The sequence below is a fragment of the Phocoena phocoena genome, chromosome 3 (assembly GCF_963924675.1).
Source record: "Phocoena phocoena chromosome 3, mPhoPho1.1, whole genome shotgun sequence".
NCBI lineage: Eukaryota > Metazoa > Chordata > Mammalia > Artiodactyla > Phocoenidae > Phocoena > Phocoena phocoena.
The window spans coordinates 125,333,071-125,348,559 of NC_089221.1; the positions used below are offsets into that span (position 1 = coordinate 125,333,071).

The 15,489-nt window shown below is 37.9% G+C and overlaps 1 protein-coding gene across 1 annotated transcript; it reads left to right on the plus strand.

The window, feature by feature from the left end:
• Positions 1-4,072: 4,072 nt before the first annotated feature.
• On the plus strand, positions 4,073-12,343 carry SPINK13 (serine peptidase inhibitor Kazal type 13). The gene is given in 4 exon segments (XM_065875321.1): positions 4,073-4,142; positions 6,208-6,245; positions 6,900-7,027; positions 12,295-12,343. Coding segments are annotated over 4 exon segments (285 nt in total).
• The last annotated feature ends 3,146 nt before the right edge of the window (positions 12,344-15,489 follow it).

The following is a 15,489-nucleotide window of genomic DNA, read 5'->3' on the forward strand; positions in this document are numbered from 1 at the left end:
ATCACTCATAAGTGGAATCTAATTTTAAAAAAAGATACAAATGAACTTCTTTACAAAACAGAAACAGACTCACAGACTTCAAAACAAACATCATTACCAAAGGGGAAATGTAGGGGGAGGGATAAATCAGGATCTTGGGATTAACATATACACACTACTATATATAAGATGGATACCCAACAGGGACCTACTATATAACATGGTGAACACTACTCAATATTCTGTGACAACCTATGTGAGAAAAGAATCTGAAAAAGAATGAGTATATGTATATGTATAACTGACTTTGCTGTACACCTGAAACTAACACAAAATTGTAAATCAACTATAATCAAATAAAATTTTAAAAAAATTCAGTTCTGCCTTTCTGAGAGAAATAAAGCTTATCTTCATACCAATAAATTCCCCTAGCTTCTTCATCTATGTCCAAGGAAGGCATTTATAAATAGAAAACTGACAATTCCAAAATGTATTTGATACAGAGGAACAGTTAAGTAATACCACAAGGAAGCTAACAGGCAAATGCAGAACGTGGTATGTTCTATGAAAAAACTGATCCAATTTAAACAAGTCAAGGACACAGAGAAAGAAGAGGAAGACAAGTAGGCTGCTCCGAATTAAGAGTTGTAAGAGACATAACCACCAGTGTCAAGAGTGGACCTTCTTTGGATTCTTACTCAAACTCTAAAAAAACAGCATGTTTGAGACAATAGGGCAATTTGATTATAAACATTTATCATTTTAGATGATACAAAAGAATTATTGTTAATGTTAAGTGTATGAATCTCAGTAGGATTACTGAAGAAAATGTTCCTGTGTATAAGAGATGCCGGCTGAAGTTGTAGGAATGAAATGACTATGCCTGAAGCACTTTATAATGCTTGAGGATTTTTCTAAAAAATTGCATAGGTAAAGCAAATGTGCCAATCTTGATAATTACTGAATCTATATGATAGGTATATATGAGTTCATTATGTTATTTTCTACATTTTTGTGTATGTTTGACCTTTTGTAATAAAAAATACTAATGTAAAAAAAGACTATATTATAAAGATGTTACTTTTACCAAATTTATGTGACTCCAATAAAAATTCCAGTAGAATTATGTCTTAGTGGACTAGACAGTGTGTCTAAAATATATCCATGATGATACGCTCTCAAGAATATCCAAGAACACAGTTTTAAAAAAATGGATGGATTTCTTTGTTCCTTCCTTCTGTACGTATTACTGAATACTAATCAAGTGATTTAAAAAAAAACAAAAACAAAACCCTGCAATGCACTGCAGTTACAAGGTCAAAATTAGGTAAAGATAGGGTCTTCTCCTTAATAGAGCATGCAATCTCATTATCTAGGGGGTAGTATCGTGGAGAGATTAGGAGTACTGACTGTGGAGAGAAGGAGATAGAGGGCAAAATCAAAGACGCTGCCAAGAAAGGCATAGGGTATCACACAAGACTGGTCTAAGAAGACTATGGATAGTAAATTAAAGGGAACATTCATTCTCTAAGATGAAAGAAAACTTAGAGAAAGTAATGGAACGTGGGCTTTGGAGTTAAAGGTACCTGTGTTTGAATCTCATCTCTGTCCATTTGTAGCTTTGTTAGTAGCTAGTTAGCTTCAGCAAATGACTTTACTCCCCTCAGCCTCGTTTTCTTTTTCCCTTACACAAGTTTCAGAGTGATATAAACCTCATGGGATTATTGTGAGGAATAAATATGATGAGAAATGTAAACCACATAGCCAGGTACTGGCAAAGAGAAAGGAATGGATGAATGTGTAAATCCCTAGGTAAGTTGATATGGAGAGAAGGATAAAAGTAGAAAGATAGATAATAAAATTTTCAGAATTACAAGGCAAAGGGGAAAAAAGTGGAGCTAGTTCATCCTGAGGTTTCCCTACACAATAAAGAAGAGGTGAAGTTTACTACTCAGAGTAATGTAGCAGAGGTGGGGTCAGACAGTTGAAAAAATTGGATTAAAAATGGAAATTATATGGAGATGGGTGGCATAGGTAGCAACCCGACATTAAATAATAAGAGACCTCCTTAGGAGTCTAGAGGGCCTAGGTCAGTAGTGATGATAGCAGGACTGCAGACTCCATTGTATGGAAGTTGTTCCATCCTTGCTCCACAGCCAAGGTCTGGAGCAGGAAAATAGCATGCTGAATTTATCCCGGCTTGGAAGAAAGAGGGAAGAATCAAGAACAGGATGTCAAGAGAGCATGCTCATGCCAAGGGGCTAAATATAAATGTCAGTCTATGGGACTCAGACTGAGAAGGGAAGACAAGCAGCAAAAGGAGTACTAACTACTCTAGGAGAGTTTAAAGTGTGTGAGATAGAAATTTTCCAGATTATGGCAAAATTTCAGTCTTGCCTACGTTAAGGTGGAGGGGAGGGAAACACATGGAGACTTCAGAAGACTTAGGTATTGCAAAGATTATTAGTCGTGGTGCTGGAGTTTCCCTGGCTGATGTCAGAAATCATGTCCTACAAAGATCAAACAGATAACCCTTCTGAGAAGCAGGATGGGCTAAATGACCTCTGGAGGCAGAGACCAGGAAAATGAATCAGCCTTGAATTTGGTGAATGTATACCAGATTATCTGGAATAAGGTAGGTAATCAACCTGCTTTGCAAATGTCATCTTGTTCTCATGATCCACAATCAGAAACCACAAGTGCAGAACCTCCAGGTCTGTCCCTGCCTGCTGGAGCATGAAACATCAGAGGAGGTGGTATAAGAGAGGGGTCAAACTAGGAAATCAGCTATTAGCGCAATATCTTGCCAATCAACTGGTCACTCAACTGAGCAAGGAGCCTGCCTCCTCTGCTCAACATGCCCCTGGGCCACAGACTCATGGAACAGCAACTTTGCTCAGGGCTAGCTGTGACCTCAGGGTGACTACAGTGGGCTCACATTTTGCAGCAAGCTCATTCAGGCAAACATCTCTTCACCTCCTTATTCTAAGTCAGTGATGGTATCTCTTTGGCTTTCTTCTCTGTCACTAGGTTTCCCAGTACGTTTGTTTTCCTCCAGCACCCTCCTTTTGTTTCCTCTGCACAGCTAATATGGTTCTCTCTCATTTCTCTATGTGTCCACCAGCTACAATTTGGGGAAGAGACTGAATGAGTAGTGTAGGGCATGGGAAGTTGAGTAAATGACTTGGAAAGTATCTTCTCTTTGGGCCAAATCTTTCCATTCTTACAAAAGAAGAGTTTGGCTAAAGAAATTGGTAATTTAATATAGTTAAACTCTACTTATATTAATATCAGTTGATATTCTCAGTATCCTGTGATGTTCATGCTTTTTCTGAGGCTCATACTTCCAAGAAATGTTGAAGCTAGAATTTGAACTTACCAGTGTCATCAAAATCATGTGTACTATATATATATGAATCATAAAAGTGATAAAAATCAATTATCCTGATTTGTGTATCAGGAAAGGTATACATAATTTTTATGACCCCAGACCAACAATTCCATTTTCAATCTATTCTTTGTATTTGGGCACATGTAACTTGCCTGGAAGAAGAAACTTACTTAGGAAATGGAGGACTTGAATGTGGGAGAAACTGGTCTATCCCAGGAAATCAAACAATGTGTATGATAAAGTGCCACATCCCTGATTGTGCAGCATAGCGCTCAGTTCACACCTATTTTCTCAGAATTCTTAGTGTCCATATTCACTAACATGAGTGTCTCAGTTTACATGATATATTGTAGGATAAACCTATTTACACGTAACATGCCGGGGTCAGCCCTGAGGCTAATTCCTCTTCCAAGCCAAAACAGTGACTGTACAATGGCTGTTGGCAGCGGGGGGGGGGGGGGGGGGGGGGGAAGTTATTTTAATGGTTTTCTTTCCCTCTTTAGAGCAGAAGAGCCTTCTTAGGTCTGAATCCCTAGAGACCAGGCCAGTTTGGAATCACCATGGCCAAGTTCATGGGAATGGCACCAATTCAGAGTAGTGGGTTCTCTCACGTTTGGAAAGCCAGTTATGCAAGAGATTACGAATAAACTATCGTGAGCATTTTCACAGGCCTCACCAAAGCAGGACGTTAGATGAGATCAAATGGCTGCCTTTCCCTGCATGACCATATTTCTCCTGGTATCCTCCACTTTGGCACAGATTGTTTTTTCAGGTAAGCATATGTCTTTCTTTTACTTGCAGAGAGAAAAAGAGTCATTTGTGACTGGATGGGTAAAGTTTTGCTGAAACATAGGCCTTTGGGCTTGATAATACAAATGGGGTATCAATTGGCTATCACTATTGGAAAAGGATTGCTATTGGATAGCAATTTAAAATTATTTTGAACATGACAAATGAAACAAAATAAACCAAAATGAACAAAAGGTTTAGGTTCAAAGATATGTCACTGCCTCCATACCCTTTTCCTTCCACTGCAGTCCCACCCTCATCTTTTATGTAACCAATCTTGTTTTAGGTACCTATTTGCATCCTGCTTTTCCCAATTCAGAATGTCCTGAAAAGCAGTACATATCAGTTCACAGGGATTTCCTCATTCTTTTATACGACAGCATAAGACTTTTTTGGATGGATGTACCAAAGTTTATTCAACCAGTCTTAGGTGTACGGGCATTAGTTCGTGTCCAATATTTTGCAATTAAAAACAATGCTGCAATAAATAATCTTATGCATATGTATTTTTCTATCGTTGGGAGTTTATCTTCAGGGTAGGTTCGAATTGTGATTGAATGTGAATGCAAAGTAGTTTTGTTCAACGTTGCCAAATTTCACTTCATAAAAGTTGTGCCAACTTGCATTCCCACCAGTAATAGATGGTATTTCAATATAGTTTTCATTAGCATTTTTCTTATCATACTGCATTTGAATATCCTTCACAAATTTAAGGGTCATTTTCATATCTTTGGGGTTTTGTGTGTGTGTATGAATTGTAGGTCCATGTATATAACTCATTCAGCAATTGGGATTTTTTTCCCCTCAATTTTAAAGTATTCTTTATGTATCAGGTATATTAGGCCTTTATCTATGACATGTGTTGCAAATATTTTTTCCAGTTTATCAGATATCTTTTTTAGTTTATGTTTATATTTTGTCATGAAAAAGCTATTTTTATTTGGATGTAATAAAATGTATCAGTCCTTTCTGTTACTGCACAGAGATTAATGAGTCATTATCAGAAAGTCTTTTGTATATTAAGATTAAAGAGCAACTCAGTTGTGTTATATTTTGATCTTTGTATTGTTTTGTTTTTTATGTTCAGATCCAGGTCCATTTAAAGTTTGTTCTTATGTATGGTATGCAGTGTATATATATTACTTTATTTTTACTAGATGAAGGCTTTTATTTTTCTTTTTTCATAACTATATCCAGCTGCTTTTGTTATTAAAATATTCTGGCTTTTTAGAATTAGAGAGGAGCATTCCATCTTTTTTATTCTCTGAAAGAGTGCATAGGTAAACTGCATAGTCTATTCCTGGAGAGGTTGGGAGGCTTGTTGTTTCCTTTATGTGAAGATTTTAAAATCGTACAACTTTTCTAACTTTGTAAATTCTGACTTTTGGGAAGCTAGAATTTTCTTGGATATTTTAAATATCACCTAACAGTGAGAGATAGGGCAAAACTTCAATAGGTCTTTTCTTATTTTATTCTCCCATAACCAGCTGGTCATCCTCTATCCCTAAGCAACACCAGCACCCCTCGTAAAAAACCAGTTCACCATATCCCTCAGTCTCTCCAGAGCCAAGGAACTCCTAAGCTTTCTCGTCATCATTTTTAGTATCCTCTTTAGTTCAGTATCTTGGTAGGAACTGGCCTAATCCTTTATTTACTGTATTACTTTTAATTTTTACAACCATTTTTAAAATGCATATACTTATCCTAATTGTTGTGACGAGGAAACTAAAGCCAACAAAAGTCAAGTGACTTAATGAAAATAACACGGTTTGCAAGTTAAGCATACAACTCCAAATGGTTTTTACTCTTTCCTCAATGACACAGCAAATTTATAAATGAAGTCAGGACTGTGAATAGGAGAAAATAAATGAAGTAGTTAACAAAGGAATACCACCCACAAATTTTGTTGTCACAAATTATTTTGTATACTTTGTGCAAATGAGTAATTGCATTACATTTCTTTGTTCAGTCAGTAACTTCAGTGAGTGAAATCAAACTCCATGGAGAACTGTTTCTTTTAAGCTATTGTGTCTGTACTTTATTTGCAGAAATCTTCAAACCACATGACTATTCTAAATGGCCTATGGTAAATTTAAATTTCTAAATTCTGAATTCTGATTTTAATCTGATCACTCTCCTGACATGAGAGACCTAAAACTTCATAGTGGTTAAGTAGAATGGAAGTTTTCTATGTGACTTTGGGAATGTATCTTAACCTCTTCAGGCTTAGATTTACTCCCATGTAGCACAAACATTATAATAGTAAGATGCATCTCTGAACATTAAATGAATTAATACCTGCCAATTGTCCAAGGCCACAGAGTTTAACAACGGTATATACAGAATTTAATCCCAGTCTCAATACAGAACCCTCACTCTTAAAAACTACATTTAAGCCCCTATCTTCTAGGAGTTCAGAGACACATAACTATCTCTACTCACAAACTTCTTATAATGAGTTACTGGCACTGGGACTCCAAGTTTAAGTGAAAACTTTGCATTTGGGATTTAAGCTGAGTTATTATACTGCTTATGACTAGCAAATGATGAATGAGTGAGGATACTGTAGTTAGAAAAAAACTTGCCTGACCAAAGCCCAGAGGAGAGGAAATCTTGCAAAAAGATCAATTGACTAGTAACATTTGATATTATTTCTATGTAGGGCAGAAGTGACAGGCCAGGAATAGATGAGGGAAAATCTATCAGTTGTTATTCATATGATATTTTATGATGTTTGTAGCCCCCATGTAAAATGTACTACCCACTGGATCCCCTTTATGATGCAAACTGTCCTGAGGTGACAGCATATGTTTGTGCTACAAATGGCCACACTTAAAAGAATGAGTGTTTCCTTTGTGTTGATCAGTGGTAAGTTCAAAACAAAATACCATTATTTTTTCTCTATATTTCTTCACAGAAATTTCCAATAATTTTAGCAAGGAACTGGATTTGCTGATGCACGGGATTTTTTTTCTTTTAATAGCCTCTTGTTCACAAAAGACTGAGGACAGACTACATACATAGTAAACAGAAAAGTCTTTTTAAAAAATTTAGTTAACATTCAAAGTTGACTCATTTAAAAAAAAAGAAAGAAAAGCTTACATGATATTTTGGCAGAACTGTACAGAGATCATACTAGTAGATAGCCTATAGATTATATTCAAGCAATAAATAGAAATCCATCTTAAAAAAATCAAATCAAATTTTCTTTAACAAGTCACAGTGACATCCCTATGAGTAGCACCCATATTGTTGCCTGGAAGAAGTAAATATAGATACTGATACAGACATACAGACACAGACATAAATACAGGTGTAGATATACACGTTAAGTAACAAAGTGATTATGTGGTCTTACATGGAAAAAAACTGTCAAATTTTTTTGCCTTTCAAATAAATTCAATGGGAAATTTAGATTAAAAAGTTAATAATATTCCTTGTGATATATTTTAGCTCTATTTGAAACTGTTTTTACAAATCAGCCTTATCGTGTCTTGTCAGTAACTCTTCCATGACCTATGAGATCCTCTCTGTTGGGAGTCTCCAGGAGTACCCTCAGGTTTGATGATTCCCTAGTAGGACTGATAGAACTCAGAAAAGCTGTTATATGCATGCTAACAGTTTATTACAATGAAAGGATACAGAATAAAATCAGCAAAGGCAGAAAACTCATAGGGTGGAGTCTAGGAGATCAGGCACAAGCTTCCAGTCGTCCTCTCCCAGGGGAGTCACACAGGCAGTGCTTAAATTCTCCCAGCTATCATGTGTCATAACTTATATACTGACAACCTGGGAAGCCCCACCAAAGCTTTGGTGTCCAGGGTTTTTACTGGGGACACGCAGCACCTACATGGTTGACAACTACTTAGTCTCCAGCACCCCGCCCCCCCCCAGGAGTTAAACTGATACAGAGCGGCTCAGCACCACAGGTGAACAAAAACAGGCATTCACCTCAGGGTAAATTATCTGGCATGACCTATGGCCCTAGGTTACAGAGTTACTCTTATCAGCAGGAATATCCCAAGGGTGTAGAGATTACTTCCTATGAGCTGATTTGAGCATCTCAAGTCTGCTGAGCTAACTCTTTAATGCATATCTTCCTTTGAGAAGAATCTTCAGGGACTTCGGCATCACATTAGCATGCCACTGCAATTATTTCTGAGCACTGAAGGAAATGAGGTGTAGAAACTAGTCCAATAAAGGTAATACTTGCTCATCTTCAGAGCAAGTACTAGACTCAGAGGATGACTTTAAAGGAAAAGAATGGGAACTGAAAAATGTGAATTAACCAAGTATCTCCCATTGACTTCAAAGAAAGATGAATGAGAATTCATGAATATTAGCAGACTATGTAGAATGATTAAATTACATAATCATTCCTTCCAAATGTGGTGGTTGTCACTTCCTCAGGCAGGGCTAATTAGGCAAAAGACTTTGGGAAGCGTCTTCTTAGCTCTTCCACATAAGCCTTTGCCACACTGTCTGGCATTTGGATGCACAACATTAAAATGAGCAGCATAAGAAGGACCCACCCACAATGGCTTGGGCTTCTGAAAATCAGCATAGGTTGATGCAGAATCACATTGGGGACTTGATTTTCCACTCTGCTACAACCAAATGGCTTCTCAAAGATGGTTCTGAGATTTTTTTCAGCCTCATCTAGGAGACTTGAGAAAGTCTCAAAAGCTCTATCAGCATGCCTCTGATCTGTTCTGGCACTCTCCCACCCTCTCACTCTCATTCTCTCTCCTTCTCTCCTTTCTTTCTTCCCTTCTTTTCTATCTTGTAAGTCTGCCAGATATACTATGAACACTGTTTTTTCTCAATCAAAGTATAAATAAGGAGCCTCTGCTGATTAAAAAAGAAAAAAATGGTTCTCTCATTGGAGCCATTATGAACATAGTTCTTATCAAACATATCTATTTCTGGAACACAGAGAACACTGATGCCAATGGCAGGGATGGTACAGTTGCCTGTATATTTGTTTTAATTCTCACTGTGACTTGCATGTATAAACGTGGCCTCCATGCCATTTCTGGATCTCGGGGCAACAAGAATAGTCATCATGCTCTTTTGAGTAATGGAAGCAGAAGAGTAATTCTTCTGTCTCTGCTCTTAGCTAGTGTTTTGAAGAAAAATTCTGAGAAACTGGACTCACAATCCTGAGAGATATCCGCCATTTATGAACAATGTAAATCCCTTGAAAAACAGAAAACTTAAGTGTGCATCTTGCCCAGAATTGAAAAAAAAAAAAAAAAATCAGTCATTATCCTTAAAGGAATCCCCCAAGCCTACTCAGTGTAGGGCCCTCATAATAACTACCAAGAAAATAGAGTTGTCGGGCTTCCCTGGTGGCGCAGTGGTTGAGAGTCCGCCTGCCAATGCAGGGGACACGGGTTCATGCCCCGGTCCGGGAAGATCCCACATGCCGCGGAGCGGCTGGGCCCGTGAGCCGTGGCCGCTGAGCCTGCGCGTCCGGAACCTGTGCCCCGCAACGGGAGAGGCCACAACAGTGAGAGGCCCGCATACCACAAAAAAATAAAAATAAAAAAAATTAAAAGAAAAAGAAAATAGAGTTGTATGAAACAGATCCCAGACTCTTCATAAGTTTGTGGTCTTATGTGGCAAAAAGAATATATTACATAAGAAAATTCATGATAATAGAAAACAGTATTGGTTCTGTTTAACCAGAATAGTATTTCAGTAAGTTTTAATGGTTGACAGTATTTCAAAAATCAGATTTTACCTAAAAATACAGGTTTCCAATTTATTTTAAAAAAATCAAACATTAATAGTAAGCTAGGATTTCACATTCAAGAAATAAGCAACAGTTATCTAGTAGCAGTTCCCCATCCAAATGGAGTGCAGGCAATATATATATATTATTTTTCAGATTCTTTTCCATTATAGGTCATTACAAGATACTGAGTATAGTTCCCTGTGTTATACAGTAGGTCCTTGTTGTTTATCTATTTTATATACAGTAGTATGTATATGTTAATCCCAAACTCCTAATTTATCCCCCCAACCTGCTATTGCCTTTGATAACCCTATGTTTGTTTTCTATTTCTCTGAGTCTATTTCTGTTTTGTAAACAAGTTCATTTGTATCCTTTTTTAAGGTTCCACATATACATGATATCATATGACATTTGTCTTTTTCTTTTTCTGACTTACCTCACTTAATATGATAATCTCTAGGTCCATGCATATTGTTGCAAATGGCATTAATTCATTCTTTTTTTTACAGCTGAGTAATATTCCATTACACACACACACACACACACACACACACACCCCATATCTTCTTTATCCATTCATCTGTTGATGGACATTTAGTTTGCTTCCATGTCTTGGCTAATACTGCTATTAACATTGGGGTGCATGTATCTTTTCAAATTAGAGTTTTATCCAGATATGTGCCCAGAAGTGGGATTGCAGGATCATATGGTAACTCTGTTTTTAGCTTTTTAAGGAACCTCCATACTGTTCTCCATTGTGGCTGCACCAATTTACATTCCCACCAATGGTGTAGAAGGGTTCCCTTTGCTCCACACTCTCTCCAGCATTTATTATTTATAGAGTTTTTAATGATGGCCATTCTAACTGCTGTGAGGTGATACCTCATTGTATAACCTCATTGTAGTTCTGATTTGCATTTCTCTAACAATTAGTGATGTGGAACATCTTTTCATGTGCCTGTTGGCCATCTGTATGCCTTCTTTGGAGAAATGTCTATTTAGGTCTTCTGCCCATTTCCTGATTGGGTTGTCTTTTTTTTTTTTTGATATTAAGCTGATGAGCTGTTTGCATATTTTGGAAATTAATCCTTGTTGGTCTCATCGTTTGCAAATATTTTCTCCCAGTCCTTAGGTTGTCTTTTCATTTTGTTTAAGCTTTCCTTTGCTGTGCAGAAGCTTTTAAGTTCAACTAGGACCCATTTGTTTATTTTGGTTTATATTTTCATTACTCTAGGAGGTGGATCAAAAAAGATATTGGTGCCATGTATGTCCAAGAGTGTTCTGCCTATGTTTTCCTCTAAGAGTTTTATAGTGTCTGGCCTTATAATTAGGTCTTTGATCCATTCTGAGTTTATCTTTATATATGGTGTTAGAGAATGTTCTAATTTCATTCTTTTACATGTAGCTGTCCAGTTTTCCCAGCACCACTTACTGAAGAGAATGTCTTTTCGCTGTTGTATATTCTTGCCTCCTTTGTCATGAGGCAGTTAAAGTATTCTTAAAGAAAAAGTGCATGGACTGGTGGCACAGTGGTTAAGACTCTGTGCTCTCAATGCACAGGGCGCAGGTTAGATCCCTGGTCAAGGAACTAGATCTTACATGCATGTTGCAACTAATGAGTTCGCATGCCACAACTAAGGAGCCCGTGTGCCACAACTAAGGAGCCCACAAGCCATAACTAGGGAGAAAACGAGCTACAATTAAGGAGCCCGCCTGCTGCAATGAAGACCCAGAGCAACCAGATAAATAAATAAATAAAAAGCTAATACTATGTTGAGAGGTTTAAAAAAAGAAAAAGTGCAAAAGAAAATAGAATGGGCAATTTACACAGGGCTCACTGCTTGGGAAAACACATGGAACTGAGAAACTGCAATGTCTTTAGGGAAATAAGGAAGATAAAAATTGTGTTGAAAGGAATGTCAGGTATTTAAAGGACAGTAATAAATAAGGTGGAAAGTTAGGCAGACGCTAGTCTTCTGGGAAACATAAATCCTAAAGTAAGGGGAACAGACTGTAGTCTATGGGCAGTGTAAACCTAGTGAAAATTTGAGTAGAGTGTGAATTATGTGAATTATTATGCATAGCATTATTGCTGTGGTTATCTTTTACTTCTTGGTAGAGAAATTTGACATTGCTACACTGAATGAAAAGGTATTAAAATGGGAATGGGTTGGGGAATGAAAGACTCTCTACTGAAAAACTTCACAGAGCAATTTTTGAATAATCAAGACATGGGGGGGAATGTGCCAACTGTGGTGGCCATGAAAAGAGACGGAGGTAAAGGGAATTGTAGAAGCAGCTCGCTTTCTCAGGACTTCATTTGGAAGAGAAAGGATGTGAAGCAAGGTCCCCTTTCCTTATGATACTAATCTCTTTTTTCTTCTCTTTTCTTTAGGGAATTCGGTCCTCATATTAAATTTGATAAATACGGAAAACGTGATTAATGGATAACAGAGTACTATATACTTGCTTATTCTTTTCACTAAATTCTGAAAATTATTTCTTTTGGAATTTGAGGGTGTATAATAAATAACACAACTCCATGCTGCACCCAAATTTGGAACAACATTGGAAACAAAAGAAAACTAATGGAGAACTGAGTATCACATTTATTAGAAATAAACACCATACTGAAAAAGGTGGTAGATATTCATCTCTGGGTACTGATTGTTTCAAGTCAGCTTTCAGTTTGCTCGGGGCTGAGGCCCGTTATCAAACGTGCTTATGAACACTCCCCTGAATTCAGTTTATTCCAGATGGCAGGCTTATCTGCAAGGTCAGACGCTGTCCCACTAATCTCACTTAAAGACGTGAACAAAAGGGAAAATATCCCCTCCACACATGCACACAGTTGTTTGAGAATTTCTACCTCATATTCATAAATGAAGCCCACTTTCAGTAGAAGAGAAAAAGGTCCACATGCTAACAGAAGGAGAGAAGAGCCAAGAGCTTTGGGGAACAAGCATGTTTTTGAGAGAAAGGGAGAGAGTACTCATCGTCTGACCCCCAATTGCAGTATACCTAATCCTCACTCCATCCCATTGTTCACATTACATCGTTCAATAAATTCCCTTTTCTTTTTTTGCTTGATCTGGTCTATAATCTGTCACTTGTAGCTGAAAGATCTTGACTAATACAGGGAGATGAAGTCATTATTTTACTTGAGGCTGGGGAAATGAAAAGAGCTCTCTCCTTTGCCATGTGTGCTCTGTGTTAGTACCTGTTGTTGCCACTAGATGCCAGCCTCAATCTTCTAACTTAATCTGACTAGTTGAACCAGACAGGTCCAGAAAGGTATGCACAAGTCTACTTTCTCCATCACCTTTCCAGCATATACACAGTCCACCTCTGCTAGCAGGGGAGACCCTCGTCCTCTTATGTCTTCATCCCTCCTGCCCCCAGCACTCCAGGCCAGTAGGATCCAGCTGGGTGGCTCTCTTTGGAGCTGGGGTGATAAAGTTTCAGGTCTCTCAGGTCCCTTAAAATGAAGAGTCTCTTAAAATACAGACCTTCTCTTGTTAATTATCATCTTGTATAGTTGAACACTATTTCATTATTTCACCTTTCCATCTCTGCCTCACCAAAAATAACAAAAGCAGAATCTTCTCCTCAAAAAGGGGGTGGAAGGTATAACTTGTCCTACCACAGAATAAAAAAGAGAGAACCAGGAAAATTCTATCTTTTATTTTCCCCTCCTCAAAAAAAAAGAGAGCCCACAATTATTCTACTTTAGTAGGAAAATAAACAGGCATAGTTAGAAATCCCTGACTTAACAAGCATCTTCTCTGTTGTGTGAAAATGCTGGGCTAACTGGGAGACAGATAGGAACACACACATGGCAACTAAGCTCATATGAAGTGTAAGCTGAGAATGGAAATAACCATCTGAAGTTTTAGATGGTAACACAGGCATTCCAATAAAGGAAGGGGCAGTTTGACATCTTGGCCCAGCCTTAAAAGCAGAGGTAGAGTTCTGACAATAATTAGCCCATGTTCAGTGAGCACATGCACCATGCCAAGTGCTGTGTTTTATTTGCTTTATGTCAATTAATCCTCTCCACAGTCCTATAAGCCTGCTATCATTGTGACCCCCATTTTACAGATGAGGAAACTAAAATTAGACAAGGTAAACTATGCAATCTTGTAGTATATAAAGGACTGAAATTTAAACTCAATTATCTTGCTCCTAACCACAACCTTATGTTGTCTACAAACCCGAAAGGGACTAGAAAAAGAGAGCCTAGATGCACTAATGGACAAATAATGTATCAAAATTAAATTTTGTTTTCAAAATTATAAAATCATTCCTCAAATGGGAGCCAAGTTTCCTGCTTACTTTTCAGGTATTTAAAGTAAATTAGTTAAAATTCACTTAGCATCAACTTTTTAGGCTTGATCGCCATTTCTGTTTTCTGATCTCCAGATCTATTTATTCTCTACAAAACAGTAAGAAATTTTTTATAGAGCACAGGCAAATAAAACCTATTGGTTTGTTTAATGAACATTTATTGGGTGCCTATGCTGTGTCAGATACTGTTCTAGGCACTGGGCAGATAAGGCCTGTATTCTCAAGATGACCTTGGTAAGAGCATAGTGCTGGGGGAAAAACCATAACAAACAAATAAACAAAACCCACGAATAGCAAGGTCAGGAGTGGATACTGCCTGCTATAAGCAGAGAGATTGCTGGAGGGGCTAGGAGAAGTCAAGACCAGATGTTGAGATCAGAGAGACCTGGGAGATACAACGACGTCATGTAGGTAGGCCTTAAAGCCACGGATAGAAGTCTAGGTCTTATTCTGAATGAGATGAGAAGCTGTTAAAAGGGTATTCCTTTAATACTTTGAGCTACAGCCTGCTCCTCTAGATGCAACTCCTGAACGTAATTTATCTGTAAACACTATGGCGGATTTCTCACTTCTTCATCTGTCTCCTGACTTTCCAGACCCTTTCTCCTCAGAGCATGGTCAGGAACAGCACTGGGAGCTTGTTAAAAATGCAGAATTGCAGATTTCACTGCAGACGTGCTGGGTCAAATTCTACAATTTATCAAGATCCCCAGTGGAATTTTAATGCATCTCAGGTTGAGAGGCATTGATGTATACCCCTTAGAGGAGACTTTGGGAAAGAGAAGTGGTTTTTTTTTTCCCAATGGTTTTGTGTTTTTCCTGGGAGACACATATGCTCCCAAGACACTGCCTGGCTAAGTGTTAATGAGTCTGAACAAGGCTCACCTCAGCATCATTAATCGTTAGTGGTAAATGGCTAAGAATACAAGCTCTGAAACCAAACTACCTGAATTCAAACCTCAGCTTGATCTCATGTTACTTAAGTGAACTTCAGCAAGTTAGTTAGCCTCTCTCCTCTATACCTTAACTTTCTTATGTGATAAAAACTGTCTTGGACAGGGAGATCAGCCCGGTGCTTTGTGACCACCTAGAGGGGTGGGATAGGGAGGGTGGGAGGGAGACACAAGAGGGAGGAGATATGGGGATATACGTGTAGCTGATTTACTTTGTTATAAAGCAGAAACTAACACACCATTGTAAAGCAATTATACTCCAATAAAGATGTTAAAAAACAAAACAGGGC